This window comes from Patagioenas fasciata, chromosome 1 (assembly GCF_037038585.1).
Source record: "Patagioenas fasciata isolate bPatFas1 chromosome 1, bPatFas1.hap1, whole genome shotgun sequence".
In the NCBI taxonomy this organism is placed as follows: Eukaryota; Metazoa; Chordata; class Aves; order Columbiformes; family Columbidae; genus Patagioenas; species Patagioenas fasciata.
Genome location: NC_092520.1, coordinates 98,380,380 through 98,403,011, shown reverse-complemented (window position 1 = coordinate 98,403,011; position 22,632 = coordinate 98,380,380). Strand labels below are relative to the sequence as shown.

Below are 22,632 nucleotides of genomic sequence, written 5' to 3'. Positions count from 1 at the left end.
TTTCATTTTAGCATGTTAGCAGTCAGGCTCATGACGTTTCTCAAGGGAAAGTCTTTCTGCATTGCATCACTACCAACATAGCAATTAATAGTTTTTTTTGTTTAATACCTTGACTATAGAGTACAGCTACCCTTTATGCAGCTAGAATACTAACAGCTGCTTAGTGACTCTTGTCAGATCTTCGTGGACAGAGCTGTGGTTACATGTATTTCCTTTTTCCAGGATGTTATTTAGTTGCTCTAAGCCTTCTGGAAGGCCTCACACAAGATTCCACTTGCTGATAAACTCTGTTAAATTTTATTGACAAAGGCCTTTTCACTTAGTATTTTTATACTTGGCAAGTCACTTTAAAAACCTGTTTCACCAACCTAGAGTTACAGTTTCTAATTATCTGAAAGTATAATATACCTTTTAAACTTCACCAAAATAGTGATACCACTATCTGTAGCTTTCACTATAGTCATAGAGCTATAGCTTTAGACAACGATAGCTTCTTGATAGTGAAAGCAGGCAGAAACATTAGGACATCAATGCTGAAAATAGCACTTTTCAAATTTTAAAATACCGTGCCAGATTTAGACTTGGGTTGATGAAAATTGCTAATAAGTTATTGATTCTTGAGTCCTAAACAAAACTGACAGCAGAATCCAACTAATGCTGCATTTTGCTGGATCTGTTTCTTCTTTTGCCACTTGTTTCTGATCTTGTTGGTAACATTTCTGTTTTGGAGAGAAAAATTGGCATTTGTGGGCTTTATGAGAACTAAGAACATTCCAAAAGAATAGGTGACAGTGACTGTTGATATCTATCTTGGAAAAAAGATGAAGTCTGAGTTAGAATCCTACCAAGTAGACGCAGCAGAAAGCGAATTGCATGCTTCTACCCATTTGAATGTTGGTGGGGGAAACATATTCGGAAAAGAAATGCTGTCAACAATTACTTTGAACATACTGCTTTTAGAGGACTTGAGGTGGTAGCTTAGCATTCTAAAACTTTTCAAAATAACCTTTCTAATGTGACCACCATGATTGCTGAATGCTTGTTTTTCTTGTAGCATATTATTGATAGCTCGATAGCTCCTTGAGGTCAGAGAGCTGTTCTTTCTGTTGGTACTGTGCTATGGGTGGCAATGCATGTTGGCCATGAGACATCAAAAGTTATTTAAAAAGTGACATCCAGTCTCATTTCTGTTTGGATTAGAGGGGTTGTTGGGGTTTTTTGTTGTTTGTTTGTTACCTCTTTAACAGAAATTTATGAATAAACCTTTTTTTTCACCTTCAAAAACCATTTTAGTTTTCTACATAAAGTTTTGGAAGCATATCACAGAACATGTCATGCTCCTGATTTTTTGTGAATATTCTTATTCTTGTACTCTTTCATTTTTCTGGGGAGATGTTAAACTAGAACTTTTCTTCAAATTTAGGAGAAAATTATTTCAAAAGTAAGTTTTGAAAAGTAGTTACTGACTAGCTTTCCACTAGACAAAGGTGTGAGGATGGGAAACTTCAGTTCTTATGTTAGGTGATACTGATGTACCAGCAGTGTTAGTACTTGTTAGAGTAATGCAGAAATTAAAGCCATAATATTATCTGAAAGACCATAATAGGTGGGTTTGGTTCTTAATAAATTAAATATATCTGCTACACAAAAAATGCATTTCTTCATTAATTAAAATTTTAAATTGAGATTCTCTAGGGAGAATCCAAGCACTGAATCCCACATGTATTTGTTGTTGAAGGTGGCCAGATTTCACATATTGTTTGTGGGTTCTGGATATGTAGTTACATTCTCCACTTAGAAATAATATGTTTGCCTCCTGTTCGGACAGTAAGGTTGCCGTAGTTCAAAATCTTAAAGAAGTTAGTTCAATCTTTTGCCCAAGCTTTCCCAAATAACTAATCCAGAAGTTCCTCAGAGGCATAAGCTCTTAGTTTCACAGTTTAGGCCTTTATAGTAAGTAATTGGTATTGGTCTGTTGCACTCAGATAAAAATTGCATTCAGAAATCCTGTGCAGAGTATTTTAGAGAGGACACAAAACATTTACGTGAGAGTTTTCCAGTTGTTTTTGAAACCTGTCCCTTCATGTTGCTGGCAGTTACGTCACAGATACATAGATACATGTAATGTCATTGCACTTGCGAATATTGCTGTCTTAAAAGTGATGAAAAAAAGAGTACTTAAAAGTGCCCTTCTGCCTCTTTTGTTACCATTTAGATCCTGTGCAGGATCCTAATTTTCTGGTTGTTCAAGTTCTCTTTTGTAATTTTCAGTCTAAATTTGCACAACATTGTTAGGGTGAAATAACTCTTCTTTCCCTGCTGTTCATCCTGCTGGTACTTGTAGAAAATAGTCATACTAGCTTTCGATTTAGTTATCTTAATAATTTGAGCTCTTCTGGCTTCCATTTGCAAGAGATGACTCTTCTCTCCTCTTGTCCCTGCAGTTCTCTTCGGTATTTACTGAAGTTTATGCTTTCTGAGGACAGCAAAATTGTATTAAATACTGTAGATTGAATCTGCTGACCTGATGTTAATATTTTTGGTTTTAGAAAATGCTGTTCCCTATGTCTTCTGTTGCAAGCTTGGGAGCATCAACTGAAACTATCAAGAAGTAAATTCAGAGCAAATGAAGATGGTTCCTTGCAGTTCATCTATGGAACTGCTTGCTGCTAAATATTGTTAATGTTAAATGAGTGGGTATAATTTTAAAGAAGTCATGGGGCAGATTAATGGAAAGAAGATCCATTAAGTTGTGTTAAGAACAGCAGTACCACCTGTACCCTGAAAGTTTCTGAACTTAAATTACTGCAGCCTGGGAAAGTATCAGGAAAAAAATATTATATGCTTTTTTCTTTTGTTTATTCTTCAAGAATGTGTGTTCATGTAAAAGCATGCTAATCTTTTATTATTGCTTTTTTAGTACATGTGCTGTTGTAGTAAACATGAAGACAGGATGCTGTACTAGACTGACTGTTGGTCTGTTTTATCACAGTCATTTTATCTTTGCTGGAAATTTATCCTCTGTTGAACTCCAGAGTTGTGTACGCTTTTTTCATCTGCCTTATGTTGGCAGCATACACTCATCTTGGTTTGTTGCCTCATAATCCACTAATTAATGTACTTGAGATTTTTTTGAGTAGTTTTAACAAGCCTGTTGCAGACTTCAGGATCTTCCATGGTTGTATAATGTTTTACTGCTACATGCCTCCTAGATTACCTTGGGAAAATCCATCTGTAGCATGCTGATGGGTGTGTCTTCAAGTTGTAATATCCTCACTTCGCTTATAGTTGGTAGACTTAAAATAATACTGCAAATTCAGTCCAAAGGCCAGTATCGTATCACTGCAAATTATGGAGATAATGAAAGGTTACCACCAGTAAGTGCACTTAATATTGCAGCAGTTCATCTTTTATGTTGAATTTTGTGCTGTTTGGACACTACTAATTACCTATGAAAATGCAGGTAGAGCTTGGTCTGACTTGCAGGAAAAGAAAAAGCTTGTTGAACCACATGTGAAACAAGTGCAGGAGACTGTGATCCAGAGTCTGATTTCTCATTACTATACAGAAGGAATAATTTTTGGCATATACATTTACACCTAGTGCGCTTGTCCCGTGTAACTGTACTGTTAAGCATTATGGCAATAAGGAGAATGGAATCAAGGGTTCTGTTCATTTTCATCTGCCTGGGTTTGAGAATGACTAGCATAAAGTTAGCAGTGAAGTCTTTACATCTGGAGAGACAGGGAAATAAAATTAACAGGAGCTGCAAACTGGATTTTAATATTCCAGTAAGACTTTGATTTTTTCAAGTTATCTTCACAGCAAAAAAATGTTTCAAACATTTTCAGTATACTGTATTTCTTTTCTTCTTAGCATAAGAGTCAGGTCTGCATGTTTTGTACTGTAGGCCTGCAAACAGACTAACAAGTGTAAATCTTATGCCTACAACTTGTAACATTTATTTGAAGTGGGCTTTTCCCTTTGTCTGCCCTGATGCTTGGACTCCTTGCCATCTCCTTGGCTTATTTGCATGCCTCATGATTCTACTTTTTCTGCAGGGCTGGGCCTTCCTGTCTTCAGCTGTCAAAGACTCCACGTAAGGAGCTCTTCCACCTGCTCAGCATATGGAGAGGAAGGAACACCAGATAACAGAGGAACCCTGTGTCTTCTTCCCCCTGCCACTGACCCAGTTAGCACTGCCTGGCCCTGACTGCTGGCTGGGGGAGCTTGTTCTCCCATAGGTGTTTGGCATTCAATGGCCAAGAAGTTGAAAGCAGTTTCAGCCTTTCCATGCAGTGAACAGCAGCACAGACAGACCCCACTAGTTATGATTTTTCCTGTGAGCCATGTGCATCTCATGAGATGCCAGTTTTCCATCTGTGACCTAAAGACAACATAAACAATCTCTCTAAGTGTTGTTCACATTTCCAAGCTTAAGCATATAGCTTACACACCTCCTGTTGCTTGCACAGGACAGGCCACAGGTGGTCCAGATTTTTTTGGCTATAAATAAATCTATGACTGCGGAAAACTGTGAAAAATGAACCTTTTGTATTACAGTTGACAGTTTAAAATAAAGGGATTAGAAAGACTGACATTTGGGACTGACTTGCATGCTACCTTTTGCCTTTTATGATGACTTGAAAAGGTCTTTAATTTACATTTGTTTCTTTTAAAAATGTTCTTAAACTCTCGCCTTCGTATTTTTTCATCCTTCCCAAGCATTCTCTGCAGAGGGCTAATTACTTGTTCACCCAGTGACTGGCAGGATTGAAATGATTATTATGTGGAGATGCTATGTATCGGGTGAGTAATGAGGAGGCTGTTGTGCTGGCAGATGGAGCAGGGATGGAATGATTACGCAGCGAAGAGGGTGCTGTTGTTCTGGCCTAGAGTAAACCATGATCTGTCTACTTCCCTTCTCTGCCATTCCCGCCTGATGAAGTTTTCATCTCTCACTTACATGTTCCCCCTCACTTGTTCCTTTATTCTGTCTGAGCTTTTATTTGCTGCTTCTGTGGCTGTACCCATTGTGCTCTTTAGAACTTCATTCAGTGTCTGACTCTCAGGCTTGGTTCATAGGTTTTTGTTTTGTTTTGCTGTTTTCCTTGTTTCCTCTCTAGGGCAATTGCTTGTTCATGGTGACATACTGTTTTGACAGGGTTTTTTCTACAATGTATAGTGGGTTTTTTATGTATATTAATGAAGGCGAATGTAAAAATGTGTGCACCTTTCCACATACTCTGTGTTGATGACATACTTTTTCTAACAATCATTAGTTCCACTCTTTGGGACCAGTACTTGAAAAAAAATCCAGTCTTCTGTGGAAACAGACTTTTCTTGCATTGAGAAGTGTTCCTGTTGGCTGTAGTTTTCACACTGGTCTATTCTGGCATTTTAAAGATCTTTTATGATCAGACCATGAGTCCTTTGAAGGTTAGAGCGGAGCTGTTTCAAGGGTGAATTTCATCTCTAAACAAAGATAGATTATATTAGTGACAGTGAAATGGAAGACATGAGTATGCCCCATTCATCTAAAACTGTAGGGGAAAAAAAAGGCAGTCAACTTCTTAGTGTTAAGGGATTGTCTTTTTAATGAAAAACTCTTGAGTGACTTTATACCCTGGCTCACTGTGCCCATGCAGTTTTGCAGTGTCAGGTTGGTTGTACTTTGGAAACTATATTGGCTGTAAAACTGCTCAGTTTTTTCTAATGTTTTGCATTAATGTATACTTGAAATTGAGGATGTCTGCCGCTGTAAACAATATAGGAGTTGATCCTTCACCGAAAGGCCTGAGTCATTACGGCTTCAGTTGAAGAGTCAGGTACTTAACTTACCAAAATACCTCATCTTTTGTGGAGTGAATCCTGCAGAATAGAGCATGTTCATAAAAAATAAAAGCTACTCGACGAATGCCTGAAATGCATGGCATTCAGTTATTTCTATCATTATTTCTTTTTAATGCAAACCCTGCAGTAAACTATCATAGGGAGATCTTCAAAGGTATTTGGTGTATGAATCACATATACATGCTGGTTTATGAACGGTGCCAACAGCATTTGAACTTCTGATGTTAAATGTTGTATTGCACATCCGTTCTTTTGGAATACTTTGTCCCATTTCAAATATCTGGTGATTGAGTTTGCATCTCAGTGGGTTTATAGAATGCTTTCTGACTGTTTAAAGATTTTTTGAATTTTCTCTCTGGTTCTGAGACACAAGCAGTGGTTTTAGTGTGTAGTGATACTGATTTAGGTATTCTGAAAGGTAGTATGGCTTCAACACAAGATAAAAGCTGGGTTAAAGATTTGGGTTCCATACAGTGGAATTCTTATATTGTACAATATTTACTTTTTAGTCTACAAATAGACGTTTTTTAAGAAATAAGATGGCTAGTACCTATTTTCTGTGAAGTTTGGGACTGACAAATATTATCAACAGTGTAAGGGTAGTGACTTTTGTATAAGTTTTTGGTTTTGCACCACCTCCCTCCCCTATTTTTTATTTAAATGTGAGAAGTGCAGCTGGTTTAGAGGGTTGGCCTTTGGACATAGTTATATTGGGGATGTGTGTTATTTTTCCTGAAGTGTCATGACTTGTTTTTGAAGCAGATTTGTGATAAACTCATATAATTCTGTAGTTAGCTATGGTTTGAAGATTATTCCATTTTTATTTTCAGTTATTTCATCATTTTTAATCTATGCTGTTATAATTGAAATCTAACACAACTTTAACCTTGGTGAGTTTTTTGTTTTGTGGTTGTTGTTTGTGGTTTTTTGTTGTTGTTGCTGTTGTTGTTTTTTGTGTTTTGTTTGGGTTTTTTTGTTACATATTAAACAGTTGTGGCTGGTTTTAGAAGCCCTTGTTACTGTGCACTGTTCTTTGTGTGATGAACTGGTGGCTTCTTGTCCACAAACTTTGGAGTATCGTGCATTAAGTAGTCGGAGTATGCGGTAACTGAAAGTGAGGTCCAACAGAAGGAGATACTGTACCTTTTCCACCTGGGCATGATAGCAAAGAGTATTTGCAAATTCCTCTATTGGAAGGAATAGCAGCATGATGGAATTGAGAAGAACTCATAATTTAGGCTATGTTGTTAGGGTTCAAACGAGCCAGATGGTGGTGTGGCCCCAAACTCCTCAGTACCTTCCTCTAATGGATTGCATTCTTCTTCATCCAGTTGTTTGTTTGTTTTGAATCAGAAAATTCACTGTGTCTACACAGGGTCATACTGTAGTTGTGGGTGGAACTGAGTTCTCTGCATACGGGTGGAAGCTTAGTCTCTGTCATTCTGCCTCTGTCCTACTGTGAGTCATTGTGGTGATTTTTGCCTTAAAGGTTGACTTCGGAATCTGGTATTTAAGGCACTTGCTATGAGTGTGGTATCTTGGCCTGCATCAGAAGAAGCATGATCAGCAGATCAAGGGAGGTGATTCTGCACCTCTACTCCACTCTGGTGAGACCCCACCTGGAGTCCTGTGTCCAGCTCTGTAGCCCTTAGTACGGGAAAGACATGGACCTGCTGGAGAGGGGCCAGAGGAGGCCACAAAAATGATCAGAGGGCTGGAACAGCTCTGCTGTGAGGACAGGCTGAGAGAGTTGGCGTTCAGCCTGGAGAAGAGAAGGCTCCAGGGAGACCTTTCAGTACTTAAAAGGGGCCTACATGAAAGGTTGGGACAGACTTTTTAGAAGGACCTGTTACAATGGGACAAGGGGTAATGGTTTTAAACTGAAGGAGGAGAGATTCAGGCTAGACATGAGGAAGAAATTTCTTGCAATTAAGGTGATGGAATGGTGGCACAGGTTGCCCAGAGAGGTGGTAGATGCCCCATCCCTGGAGACATTCCAGGCCAGGCTGGACAGGACTCTGAGCAACCTGATCTAGTTGATGATGTCCCTGCTCATGGCAGGGAGGTTGGACTAGATGAGTTTTGAAGGTCCCTTCCAACCCAAACCATTCTGTGATTCTATGAAATTTAAGTCTTTGTTTCAAATTAAACAAAGCTCTGAGCCTTGGTCTTATCCTAGATGGACTTATTTGGTGGTTTCAATGTTTTGTTTTGGTGAAATATTTGAGCTTCCTACCACCCACCTCCTGTTCCTCGTTCCCCCCAACCCTGAGAGCAGAATTTTTTCTTGATCTGCTGTACTTACTAGGAGCTGTGTCCTTTGAAACACTCTCTTTTTTTCTAGTTCTGTAATATCCCTGAAAACACACAGAGATATGTGGAGAATTGGTGTTAAGCTGGATACATGCATATTTTTCCGCTTGGTATTTGTTCATGTAATGTCTGTCTCTATATTGGATGCTAAAATTGAAAGGGCTGGGGAAGCATTCTTCAAGAAGGTCTTCTATCTAGCTCCAGGGAAATGTTAATGAAAACAGTCTTTGTTGACAACCTGCGTGGCTGTTTACCCTGCTGTTACGGGAGTTTTCAGGATGTGCTGCCTGTAAAAATTCAGTACAGAGTTTTATTTAGCAGAAGACTGGCAAGTTCCTGAGCAATGTTTGGTGTATTGTCATCTTACTTGGTGTTCAGTGCATATTACAATGCAAGTGCACACTAGTACCTAAAATAATTTGGACTTGCACTTTGTAGTGCATAAATACCAATTCTGAAATCTGTATAAATGAACCTCCCACACTTGTTATTGCTACTTAGTGCCAGTAAACATCATTTCTTTCCTGGAATGAGGTACATCAGCTCTTCCATTCAGAAGCGATACTGATCATTAGGTGTGTGACTATATCCAGAGGACTGTATTCCTCTTATTTCTTTATTTCAATTTTGTTTTTTGTTCGGACTACTACATGAGATGGGAAAGGTGAAGGATTGGGCTGGGTGTTTGCAGGCATTAGCAGAGAAGCACTACATGCACATTTGGGTGTGTTTCAGTGTTGCTCACTTTCATATGTGAGCAGCATTCACATTATCTAAGTGTAATTAAGGAGCCACAAGAGGAGTATATGAGAATGACAGTGGAAAAAGGAACATGATATGTGGAGAGGTACCTGGATGTGAAGTTCCTGTGATGTGATGGAAAATATTTGTGGGTCACCCTTCCTGCTATACTGGCGATGCTAACTTCGGAAGTACCAGCATTCTGAGACTCTTTGAAATAAGTTTTCCCATATTTAAAACCACATTCCTTCTATTTATATGTTGTTGTTTTTTTTTTTTTTTAACCCCTTGGGTCTTAATGTAGCTTTATCAATTTTATGTCTTCCGTGGTGCTGAAAACTCTACTTCCCACCCTATTAGCGTTAGTTTTTACACTTCCTTTGTAAACAGCTCCTGACCCGTTTTCATCTCCACTCTTCTAAAATATATCTTTTTGTTACATTTTCAGACTAAGGTACCAACAATATTTATTTCTGAAAATCGAGGCACCTCTGGTGTTTGAACTCTCTTGGATTTTAGACTGTGCAGGTTTAGCAGAGCAGAGCAGTTGGCTTTTTTAAAAAATATTTTATAATAGTTGCTTTTCTGTATCACCTTGTATTCAAACAACAACATCATTCTATTTAGTCTGACACTAAGTATTTTCACAGATACATATTTGTTGTGTCAGTCTTTGTAGACATTTTCTTATGTATTCTTATGTACATTTTTCTCTGTTCAGTTTTTTTTTCAAGCTTTATTCATTACCACTTTGTTATTTTTATGCTTGGTAGCGGATAGTGTTATATTTCCACAGACTTGTGTCTGGAAAGGAGATCTTTTCATAAATAACAGCTATTCAGGTTTAAACTTCGTTTTTTTTTCTTAGGTAAAACAGGCAGCTGTTAATACAGGCTCTGTCTTTAATTAGTCCTTTTTTTCTTTCTGTGTTGATTTTAATTGTATTTCCAAAGTTATTTAGCCAATGAAATAGAAAACAGCTATTTAGTTGATGTATATCTTACTGAAATATGTAGGAAAATCTGTAGCCTCGTAGATACGACTAGTTCAACATTTTCAAAAAATATATGTATCAAAGTCAACTGCCTAAATGTTCTGAAGTATGACATGCTTGCACCTCAGTTGTGATGTTCTGTGTTGGTATAGTTAAGAATTGTTGGAATAAAAGCAGATTTAGTAGTATTAAATTTTAGTATATGATGAACTATTAATTAGCACTACAACAGTTGCTAAATTAAGATACTGCAATTATATTTGAAATAGAATTATTATGGTAAAAATAACAACAAGAAGATCTGATCATCTCAGATAAAGTCAGCCATTTCAATTGTCTGAAAAATCTATTGCTGCTTTTTTTAAAAAACCCACAGAACTATGCAGGGTTTGGAATGATAAGGTTCTGTACAAAATTTGTCATAGTCTCCCGAGTCATCAGATTGTGAAATGTTTTCAGGGACAGAATAGAGAGCATTCTGTTTACTGATAGTTTAGAATTTTTTTTAATTTTCTATACAATGTAGGTGTGTCTGTCCATACATGCACATCCATATTTGTCATTGTATCATACTGTATTTAAAAGAAGTGGCGGGGCAGATTGCATGCTAAAGGTGACATCAGAATTAATGCAGAGTGATTCACTGCATTAATGGCAGTCAATAAAGTTTTTATCAAAATGCAGTTGGTTATGGACACCGTCTGTTGAATATGACTAAGCTTCCTATATTTTTCTTTGTGAAGCCTACGCTGTTGAGTTTACATCTGTCTGACAGAAAGCACTTATAAAGAATATCTTATAGTTGATAATAAGTGTTCCTTATTCAGTGGTGGCAAGTTGGCTTTCTTCCTCCCTCTGCTAAAGTGTCACTTTTCTCTATTTACAATTGATTTGCATATTTTCTGTTTTGTATTCTCTTCTGCAGTTTTGTGCTTTTTATGAAGCACTGTCCCTCATTTTTCAATGATAATTGGCTTTAGGAAAAATTATTTCGAAGTTACTAGTGTCTCTTGTTCTCCATCTGATTGTAGCATTCGTTTTAGTGATACTGATTCTCTGCCATAGGTTTCAAATTTTTTTTTTTTTTTGTTTTGTTATGGTGATAGTGTGCTTCTTTCACTCCAGTCTCCAGAACAGCTTGTGCTGTTTATGTTTCAATTAGTTTTCATGTTAATTTTCACTTGTAAATTTAGCAACCTTCACCTTACTTCTGTTTACTGCTTAATCTCTTCTACTTCCAGATTATACTGAAGATGTAACAATGTTTTTTCAAATGATCCCTGTGGTCGATAAGTACTAGACGACAGTAGTGGCTTTTAAAGAAAAATAATCTTCATTGTTTTCATCATGCTACACATGTAGCTAATGTGTGCAACTGCTTTTCATCTTTATTGCTTGCAGTGTTTATTCTTTTGTCCTATTTCATGAAGCAGTAATCATGAGGAGGATCAGTTTCCATTGTTCTATACTACTTACTTTCTCTGAAATGATAAGGACTTTGATCATAAATAACATTAGCAGATTAACTTGCTGCTATTCCAATACGCCTTAGAAATTTTGCAAGAACAAAGTTAATCTAAGAGCCTAATTCCTGTTTTTGATTTTTGAGGCCTAAGTCTTGAGGGGCATGAGCATCTTTGTGTTTAGCACGCTATACTTTTAATGCATTTATTGAGGCTTTTATATAATACAGTCCAAATATGAAATACAAGTTTGCTCATTTTGTTAGAATGTTCTAGAAGAATTCTAAAAAATTCATATGGAACAACCTGTACAATTTAAATTTGGTGCAAATAAGTTACAGATCAACTGAGAGGATGTATTGAAGGGTGTAGTTAAATTGATTTTTACAGGGACAGTTAACTGTTACTTAAGGGGAAGTTGTTTTTTGCAGCTCTGGTGTTCTACACCTTCCCTTGTGCTGGCATTGTTAAGATGGCTTAGCAGTATCTTCAAAGTGTATTCGAAGGCAAAGGGAAAATCTTCCTTATTGAGAATTGATCTGAGTTGTGTGAGAGACTTGGGTGTAGGTTTTTGTATCGTTTTTATATATAGTGCTTCACATACTTCTGATACATATTTTAATGAGGATTTACTTTAAAAGCGGCTGGGTGAATGTTAGGGGTCCCCAGAAGCTTAGCTGTTTATGTGCATGTGATTGATAATTTCCTTGAACATCCTGTGTAGAAAAATCCTGTTATAATTGTTCATAGAGTTAAGTTCCCTTTACATACCTGTAGCCATCTTCTTAAGGAAATGAACTAACTTCCTCTCCAACAGTTTTTGTAAGCTACCTGTTACGGAAGCAAGTTACTGTATGCTCTGAACAATGACTGAATTGTATTATAAAAGACAAAATATTAAGAAAATGTCATAGTGTGAATATTCTCTTCAGCAGCTGCAGCAGCTGTTGCATATCATCAGAAAATGGAAAGCTTATCTGCAAATTAATGTGTGACAATAACATTAGGGACACCAACAAGAATTGTGTTACAATTTGTACAAATCCAGAGTTGAGACCAAAAAATGGGGAGAGGAAGCAAGGGAAAAACCCCAAGATTCTAGATTGGAATGGATTCAGCAGATGAGCCTCAATGTTGAGAATCGGTTCACACACACATAGTAATTTTAAGAAACTCTCACTTTAGACTTATGCTTTGCTTTTGACTCCAGGGATCATATTGTTTAGACTAAGAGTTGGCTGACTCCAAGAGATATTCATAGTGGTGGGAATAAAATTAAAGGAGTAGCAACTTTGATTAACTGTCAGCAGAATTCCAGTCCTTCCAGTGCAGTTCGCTAAGGCAAAACTCAGAGCATGAACGAACAATTCTGCAGCAGTTCTTTGATGCAGAGGCAAATATATATTACAATTTAATGTCTTAGGAATGTGGCCAAATAGCTTCAGTTTGAAACACATAGTTTAAATGGTTTTATTAGATATGTTTAATACTGCACATGCACCTGAGAGATTTAATATAGATGTTACCCATTTTGCTACCATTTTGCTGCAGCATAGCTTTGTTTCTATCCATCAGAACTTTATTTCTGAAGACAGTCATAACAGAAGGGTATTCTGAACGTGGAAGCAGGTGTAAGCATACGTAATACATCTCAAGCTTGGGATACAATCTGACACACACTTGTCTGGTCACATACATGACTTTGTGTCCATTGAGTGCAGCAAGGCCTGTCTTATTATGGTTTGCCATTGAAGAAAAACAATTTTAAAACTAGCATAGCAAGGTAAAAATGGCAAATTAAAATACAGATTAGAGCAATAATTTGGATTCTCCATAGGTATGTTTTAACTGTTTTTTAACGATTCCTCATTTTATTGTTGGCATTTCTCATTTCGATGATTAATACAAATGTACACAAAGTAAATTACAAATATGGGCAAGACTAATAATTTACTATTCGGACTTAAGTGTTACAGGATAAATTTATCTTTTTTCCCTTTTGAATTTTCAGTTTTAATAAAATGACTTAATGAAGCGCATCATTTCAGATTAAGGACTTTGATTACTGTAAGATATTAAAATGAAGCCGTTCATAGTTGCAACCAAGTTGAAACATAGTCAAACCATGAGTTGGTGAAACTCATTATTATCAGTTGGAACTGGAGTTCATTGGAAGTCCGTCAGGATTTTGAGAACTGTAAAGTCTACTGCTGGTGCAAAGGATCTTCCCTCCCATTTAAGGTTATTCAGCTGCTTCATTTTAATGGCTAGTATGTTCAAAGTCAAGAAACTGGAAGTTCCGAAAGTTGGGAAATGTTTTTATTTATTTATTCACTTACTCACTCCCAAAGTGGAAATAGGGTCATAAGGTAAGAATATAACAGCTTGAAGATCATGACCCTTACGCTGAATAGAAGGTATCAGTTCTGTTTAATAAACGTGTATTTGCAGCGCATAACATGCTTAGATCATGTGTGCTGCTTTAAAACTTCCAGAGCAACTTCTCTCAAAAGTATTTTCTAATTGGATTCATTTTTCTAACTTTAGCTTTACTTAGTCTACAGTAACTGTGTAGTAAGTAGAAGGTAGCATACTGCGTTTTATGACATGATAGATGTATATGAAAAGTATCAGATTTGTGAAATGTATGCTGAGGTTTATAAATTACCTAAGCAAGCATGTTGTGAGATATTCTTCAGTTTAGCAAAAACTACTGAAACAACTGGTAGAATGAAATGTGAATCATTTAGAAAAAAGAAACACAGATAAGAATAGAATCAAAGATGTTTCTTTCTTGCAGAAAATAATGTAATTGATTTTTTTTTTTTTTTAAAGTTAAAATCATCATGTATGTTACAGGTTTGTTTTGGTTTTGGGAAATTGAATGTTTCTGGAGTCCACAAATAAACCAGAGAAAACTTTTATTGTTCATTTACTGTCGATTTGTATTAGAATCAGTGGACTCGCAAATCTGTTCCATCTTAAACATTAAATTTCTTCTTCAAAAAATAATGCTGACTACAAGTTATTGAGAGTGTTTGTAGACTTTTCCTGCCTTGAGGAGTAACAAAAAACTTCCTTATTTCTTGGAAAGTGTACAGAAAATACATAATTTGCTTTAGTTAAATACAGAATTTTGAAAACTTTTTATTTCTTTTTCCTAGGCTGTTCGCTGCTATGAATCGCTAATTTTGAAAGCTGAAGGAAAGGTCGAGTCTGATTTCTTTTGTCAGTTAGGTCACTTCAACCTCTTATTGGAAGATTATCCAAAAGGTAAGGTTTTTTAGTACTTCTGCTTAAATGTCATTGGGGGATTGTCGTTTGATGTAGGTGACACAATAGAATGGAAAACATTTGAAGCATTTGAATAACGTACTGTTTTCTCAGTTTGTGCTGTATTTCAAAGCCCATAACATAATAAGGCTGATGTATTTATGAAAGAAGTTGTATTCTAACAGCTCTTTATTATTATTATTATTTTTAATTTGAAAAACACAAGCAAAACAGTACTGGTCCAGATATCAATATGAAATTACTTTAGTTTGTATAGTACTACCACACTACCTACTTAATATTTCTTGTTCGTTACGATGTGACTATACAAACAGTTGAACCCATGCCTCTGAAGGTTTCCTGTGGGAGGCACAAGTGCACAGGACAAGAATCTGTCTTAAGTTCTCTCATGTATGTCCACAATCTCTACAGGTAAGGCTAGGCTGAGAGTATTAATTCAAAAGCAAAAATCTGCACTTAAAGTGTGTTTCAAGTTCTGTTTTAAATACTGATTGGAAGAATGGGTTGTAGGGGTTTGGGTAGGAGAGAGGGGGTGTGTGAGTGTGTGGTTCCGTTTAGGTCTCTGCTTCATCAATCTTTGAAATTGCTTGATTTTTTTTTTTTGCCGTTATTGCAGCCAGCGTGTGTAAAACCTTATGTACACTTGTGCTTTGTTGCCTGTGGGTCAGTAAAGTGCTTTTTTGGTAGTGTGTGGATTCTCAAAGATACTCCAGTGTGTAGCTGATGAGAACAGGGCCAGATCTTCAGCTTGTCCTGTTGCCACTTCATGTTACTCTGGGTGTCGGGCCCAGTATCTGATAGCTGCCTCCCTTCCAGTGATTGTGAATGAATAGAAAGCCTTTTTGGATCTTACTCTACCTAGCTATTTAAAGCAGGTCAGAATATTTAATTTTTTCATGGGATGTCTTTTTTTCATGGGTGTTGCTTTTTAGTTTTAATATGAATGCAGTCCTTTTTGACTTTGTATAAGGAAATAAACAACATCCCCCACCCCAAAAATGTATACTCTCACCCCAACTGTTTCTGTTACCCTCGGATGTAGAAATAGGGAAATGCATTATAACTGGTGGTAGTTCAACAGCACTGCTTAGAGATTCAGGCTAGCTGTGGACTGTTTCATAACAGTGTGTCTATGTGTCTACTTGTTCAATATGTCTAACATAAAACAGTGCGAGTTAGGGTTCCTGGAAACCTATGTCACCTTCATTTTTAGGTGATAAATGTTAAGATTTGATATTACTAGGAATTGATTTGCAGTTACCTAAATTCAGTATGTAAATTCAGAAGGCTTTGAGTGATAGAGGCATCTGTCTCTTTCTGTTGAGTATATGGGGAGCTTAGGCACTTCAAGTACCCACAACTTGTACCCACATCCCATCCAAATGGTATAATATAACCACAGGTGTTTCCAGTTCCAGAAACGTGGAAAAACCTGAAGGAATATGGCAATATTCTGCCTACAGAATTCCCTAAAGAATGGTTTGATTCCTATTTTATTTTATTTTATTTTGATTTTTAATTTTTATCATTTTAAAATTAAACCACCCCCTCTGCAAACAATTTACACCATTGTTTCAGATTAGCCTAGTACAACTTGTGCAATATGGCTTATTGGATATATTTTACTTAATAAAGACAGTGCAGGATTGTAGGCTGAGCTGTATTAACTCTGCTGTTGAGTTGGTAACAGTTAAGAGTGACAGGACTAGACATTGCTATGGATCAGAGGTGAGGTTTACTGATAAGGAGTCTGCTAGGTACTGTGTATATAGTTTTAAGAACAATCATAAAAAATACAAATGATGGTTGGAAGTACCAGTTCTCCAGAACTGTAAACAAGCATAAGCAGAACTGTGTTAAGAAACAATTAGCATTAAAAACCTAAAATAAAATACTTAATATTTTCTTAGATGCCTGTTTAAACATTTCAATCATGAATGAAGTCTGAAGAAGGGGGGAAAAAAAAAACCTTTGTTAGTAATGAAGTATTAAAAAAAAAGGATGTCTATGTCTATAAATAGGGTAGTACTGAAAATAATGCTGGAGGAATTGTAATTGATAGGAAAAGAGAGGTTAAAGAGGCTTTTTATTGAGGGACACATGTTCACAACAGTTGTTAACTACAGTACCAAAGACCATACAAGTATTATGCACAACACATGAAAGCATAAATGTTCTGTAATTAATTTACTGCTGTTACTTTAAAGAAGTAGAATGCTGGTGCATTGCATTATAAACTTAAGGTAAAAATTTTATTCCATTCTAGAAATTCTGTTACTTTTAATTATACATTCTAATTGCAATTACTTTTAAATGCTTGGGAACTGAAAAGTAAAGGGAGTTCAGAAATATTTTCATCTCACTAATGTATATTTTATTCAGTTTTTAAGTTCCAGAAGGGTAAAATGCTGAAGCAGGGTCATCTTCAGAATTATAAAGCTGTCTAGTCTGAAGTTAGTTTTGGACAAAGTTGTGAAGAAGATGTTGGATATAATTAATAAAATATCACAAGATAGCAGCATGACTAATACTGCACAAGATTTTTTTCCCCTTGGAAGTCTGTTCTTTATTTAATTAAATATCTTTAATATATGTGTACACTTTTGTGTATAACGTAGAAAGGTGTGTCTTTAATAAAGGCAAATGTGATAGTGTTCTTTGTTTAAAATGCTTGCAATATAGTTTGTGCGAAGCAGAACAAAATTGTTAGTTGATTGCAGAAGTACCATCAGTGGTCAAGATGAAGCAGTGCTGGGCTGATAGAGATCTGTTAGGTTTCATGTGTATAATTTCTTCTGTTTTGATCTGTCTCGTTTCGTCACTAGTACATTGTCAACACAGATCATTCAGTCAAGTGTAGTTGTTGTGTATTTTCATGTAGCTAATACCTTCTTCTAAATGTAGTAATTAAGACTGTAGGTAATCTCTTTATAAGAATTAGGAGTTACACTGCAGAAAAGATGGACCGTGAGAAGGATTCATGACAGGTTGCGGCAAGTTGGAAGTAACCAGGCAAATACAGCCCTTGCTGCATGTACTACACAGGCAGTATCAGTTAGTGGCAGGCTGCCTTTGAACGTGGAGCAAGTTGATGGCTGATGCCTTGCTGAAGTCTAAATACACCTGGCATAGATATTTTTAAATGAAACCTTCTAGATGTTGTAGCAATTTCTCTTGAAGTGCACTATGTTTTCTGTCACTTGTAGCCAATGAAGTCCAGATTTAATATGCTTTTTTTTTCATTAAAAAGTAGTACTTGCCTCCAATAGAAGTTGTGAGTTTACATCAGAAATTACTGGATGAGGTTCTTTCTTCTCTATGTTCTATCTGAGGTTAAATTAGACTATTACCATGTTTTTTCCTAGCCTTAACAATATCCAAAGCTGGTCTGCAGCTTGTAATTTCCCTAAAATGCAGTATGTTTGAATTGCTGTTTTTAGCTAAAGGTTTTGCTCTGCAGCCATGAAATTGAGTTTTCTTCTTAATTGCATTCTGCTGCTTTTAAGAGAAGGTTCTAGGCAAGATATCAGCCTTTTTGCAGATGTTCAATACTGTGAGTCGCTGACTTGTTTTCAGACAATTATAACCAAGGCAGCTGGATTCAGTTTAGCAAGTATGTGGAAGGTGGTTTCTCTGCCCAGCTTTCGTCACTTTGGTCATTACTGGTCAGAATTTGGCTTCAGGATTTCTCAAAATGAGAACATTTGCTGTTTCTGGTCAAAAATATTCTGTTTCCGCAGTGGCATTTTCTTCACTGTCTTCCTCCTTTTTTTTTTTTTTTTTTTCTTAAATGAGACAGCTATTCCCCAGCTAGTTGATTGTTTCAAAGGTTTCCAACCCCTTGTTCCCTGGGCGTGTCTTCAGCAGCACCCCCTGCCTGCTTGTTGCTGCTCTGCTTTGTGCTGGCACATCTGAACGTGCAGCTGTGTGGGGAACTGATCCAACTGAAAAATAACCTAGCAGAAAAAAGTGATGCAATTGCCCTAGAATGTGAAACCTCAGCCTCAGGTTTTGCCAGAGGAGGTTGATGAGTTGTCGTGTAGGCTTTTGGATGCTGTCAGCATTGTGAATCCAGCTACAACTGGAATAGGTATCTGTGGACTTTGCTACTGTATTCCTTAGGAAGGCCAGGATTTAACCAGAACTATTGTGCGACTACTCTTGGAGGAAACTGATGCTATGTCAGTAGTTGGAGGTTTGTTTTTTTTTTTTTTTCTTCTTCCCTCCTTCTCTCCATGACTCTGGTTTCCGTAAGGAGTACAGTGTAGACAGTGATCTTTAAGGTTTAGGTTCTAGTTGGATGCTGTTTAATAAACTCATGGAATGTGAGATCATCTGTGTTCTTTTTAGGGAGCTTTATTTTGTAGAAAGGGGTCATATATATTGGCTGTGTTTCAGCCTGTGACTGGGAGACAGCTAGCAGTTGCACAAGTGGAGACACATTTTTATCATTTGCCTCCTTGAATTGTTGTTCTCTAGGCAAAATTCCTGGAAGTAGAAGTAGATAATGCAATTAATGAATGATTTGGAAACAACATGCGATTATTCACATCACAGTTACTAAAACACAATAAATACTGCACTAAAATAATTCTTATTGTTGTACTCAAGTGGTGATTGCATTTTTATGTACTATGTGAGAACAGTTTTAATACTTATTTTGTTTATAGATAGTGACTGCATTGTCAAAAGTACTAATATAAAAATATTGTAAGTAATTCATAAGATAGTGTTAATTCATCCAAAGGCATTTTTTAGCAATTGTTAGGATAAAATTTAAAACTGGAAAAAAATACAGAGTTTTTGTTCAGGCGCTCGTTTGTGAAGTCACAGCCTAAACCCAAAATCTAAATACTTTTTGATTATTCTTTTCTAAAGTTTTTTGGTTGTTAGAACAAATCTCAAATTCAACAATATACCTGTGTTGCTTTGTACTTACAATTACAGCTCTGTAGAGGATTCCTCTGCAGTGGTTAGTGTCTTAGTCTTTTAGGACTTTGAAGTTAAGTATTGTCATTAGGAGGCATGTTCTGAGGTACAGAGTAGTAGGAGTCATCTTATAAAATGTAAGAGATCTTCCCAGCATAGGTAGGATTCTGCTCGTTGCTCTGGGGGTTGCTGCTGGGCCTTCATTTACTGATGAGTCCTGAGGAACTAGAAAGGATTTGAAGTAGTATAGCAATCTGAGTGAGTTGAGGAAGAGCTGGCTATATTTCAAATAAGTGTGATTTTTAGGTTTCAGTTTTTTTATGTTGTTGTTTGTAATTGGTAATAACTGGCAGAAATTGGGTTGCTTCTATTGAGAGCTGTTGACTTCATCTTCAGGTGCTGTTGTTAAATTTTGGGTGTTTCAGTTTCAAGTTGTTGAAGCTATTACATGAAATTCCTACAAAAAGAAGTAAGAATGTTATCTTAAGCTTAGAACATTACAGTATTATTTATAAATCGTGTGGGCGGGGGGGGTAAGGGTTAGCACTGGAAGATTGCCATTATAGAATATAGCTCCACCATGGTTTTGACTGGTTGTCTGAAAACTTTCATTTTGGGCATAGTTCCAACTAAACACTTCATCGTTAAAAGTGATTTTGTGGAATATGCGCTTTGAAGGATTTTTAAGTTTCATGTAATTCCATTGTGTTCCTTCACTGACATTGTCAATATTTTAAGACCTTTCATAGAGTTCATTATCTAAAGGTTTTCTGTAACAGTAAACTCCTCGTCAAACTCCTGTATGTCTTACACATTTAATACTTCTTAGTCTCCTCTGCAGCTCATGGTTGGATTTGGTCATAGAATGGTGGGCTTCTCACCACTTTGCTGCTGCATTATATTTCCAGATGAGGATGCGTAGTTGTTAATAAAATTACTTAAAATACTATTTGGTGATTTTTCTTTTTTCAGTGTATGATTGCATTGCCGTTATGTGTCTACCTTCATTCTGTGTTAAAAGGAAGGCATGCTCGAGGTTTTTGTTTGTCTTTCTGGTACTTTTCAGCACAAATCTCTGGAGGAAATGTAGAGCAACTCTTCCCTGAAGCCTTGGAACAAAAGACCTGAGCTGTGTTTTGGAGCTCTACCTTCTACAATTTTTTTTTTTTTTTTTTGGTCATTGACTCATGCTTGGAATTTCCTCACCATTTGATGTCTTTAATTTTATAGTCCAGCAGTGTTCATCTTGCTAGGTTAAAAAGACAATTGTGGATAAAACCTGCACTATGTAATAAGCTGTTTCCATAACCTGCATATGTCTCCTAGGGGTTTAATGAACATATTTCTCCTCGAAGTGTGGTCAAATTTAAAGCAATGCATGGGCCCTTTCCTTGCTTCCCTTGTGCAGTTCTGAAGCTGATTTTCTATCTTACTGTTTGTTTTCACATCAGATAAGCTCTAAGTGCTTGTTTAAAAACTAGCTTTAAAAATAAACTTATATTTATGAAAACAAGTATTGATTTACACAGAAGAATTTGGAGCTTTGAGGTGTGTTGTTTTTAATCTGTCTTTTCAGGGGCGTGTAATGAAGTTAATGTTTGCTCTTAACTTTTAGAAGTTCAGCAAGCCAAAAATCTCTGTTAGACACATTTAGCCTTGCAAAGTGCCACTAGATGGTGTCAGTATCTAGTTCACTTTTTCCGTACACAAGCACTAAAATACTCAAAGTGCTCCATGTTTGCATCACTTTCAAAGGCTCCTTAAATTTTCAGGTATCATAAGATAGGTTTGTTATAGCAGATCATAAAAGCCATCCTTCTGTAACTCTCTGATTTGTGATTAGATGTGCTAAAAATGACAGGTGTATATCATTCAGTCTAGACATTTTGCTCCCCATTTTCACTTACATGTTGTCTACGTTGTGTATTTAGTCTCTGGATATGAAGAGAAATTGTTTGCACTATTACTGAAACAATTATGTCATATAAAGTTTTATCATTTTCTTATACAATGATGTAGATTAAAAGCTGTAGCATGCTGAAACCATACACATGGTAACTATGTAAAACCTAATTTGTTTTTGTTATGTGAAATCAAGAAATCTTGAACAGGGGCAGATAAGAAAACCAGTGTCATCCATTGTCCTGATTCTGAGATGTCCCTTCACTTGAGCTGTAGTAAGAAAGGAAGGCAAACTCTTAGGAGGCAAATAATTATGGCTGTCATTGTTAAAGTAACGGTATGTATTACAAAGTGTGTAGTTCTGGATGGCTGTAAAAACCTGTAAGAAGAGCAAACCAGTAGACTGTGATTATATTAAATCACTGAAGGTCAGCTCTGCAGCATAAAACAGATTACAAAGCGAGCCGGGGCTGAAGAGGCTTCTTACTGCCCAGTAGTTTTAATTCTTTGGGTGGAAAGATGGTGTTTTTCTTTTCAGAACTATTTTAGGTAAACATTCTTTTATTCTTATCAAGCAGTGTAGCCGATTGTGATTGATCTGAAGAGCTACATATACCTTTGGCTCATGCACATGCACACACACACATCCCCCGCACCCCGTCTTCCCATCCAGGGTAGGGTGATAAATGATGTGTCTGCCAGTCCATAGGTTGCACAGTTTTCAAGAGTCTGATCATAAGGATTTTCTGTTAGGCAAATAATCTAAATTGCCAGGTTTTGGAGAGAGATGTTAACAGGAAGAGCGTAAGCTGGTGAAATAAGTAATGAAATGCTGGGCAGAAGGATCGAAATAGGTAACTGAGTACCTTTGTTAGGAATTCTTGAGTCACTAGTCTAATACTGTTTTAGATGTCTGAATGTGGTCTCTCAGCTTTGTGCTTTTCAGAAAGTTTTCTGTGGCTGACTATATTGTTTTATTAATACAGTTGAGAGTTAAGCGAGAAGTGATGTTCTACTGTTCACCCTCAGTCTTGTTCTTCTTGAGTCCGGACGTGCATTTTATAGATGCTTAGAAGTATTTTGCGTGCTGAAAAAATTATTTTCTATTTATTTGACCTCCAACAATTCCATAGGTTTAGGAAT

The 22,632-nt window shown here is 36.6% G+C and overlaps 1 protein-coding gene across 8 annotated transcripts in view; it reads left to right on the top strand.

The window, feature by feature from the left end:
- The window catches only part of KDM6A (lysine demethylase 6A), a 155,247-nt gene that overhangs the window by 19,241 nt on the left and 113,374 nt on the right, over positions 1-22,632 (top strand). For all 8 annotated transcript variants that reach the window (XM_065860541.2, XM_065860533.2, XM_065860559.2 and 5 more), the window contains exon 3: positions 14,529-14,637. In XM_065860541.2, coding sequence (XP_065716613.1) covers positions 14,529-14,637 — 109 coding nt within the window. The remainder of the gene's footprint in view (positions 1-14,528; positions 14,638-22,632) is intronic.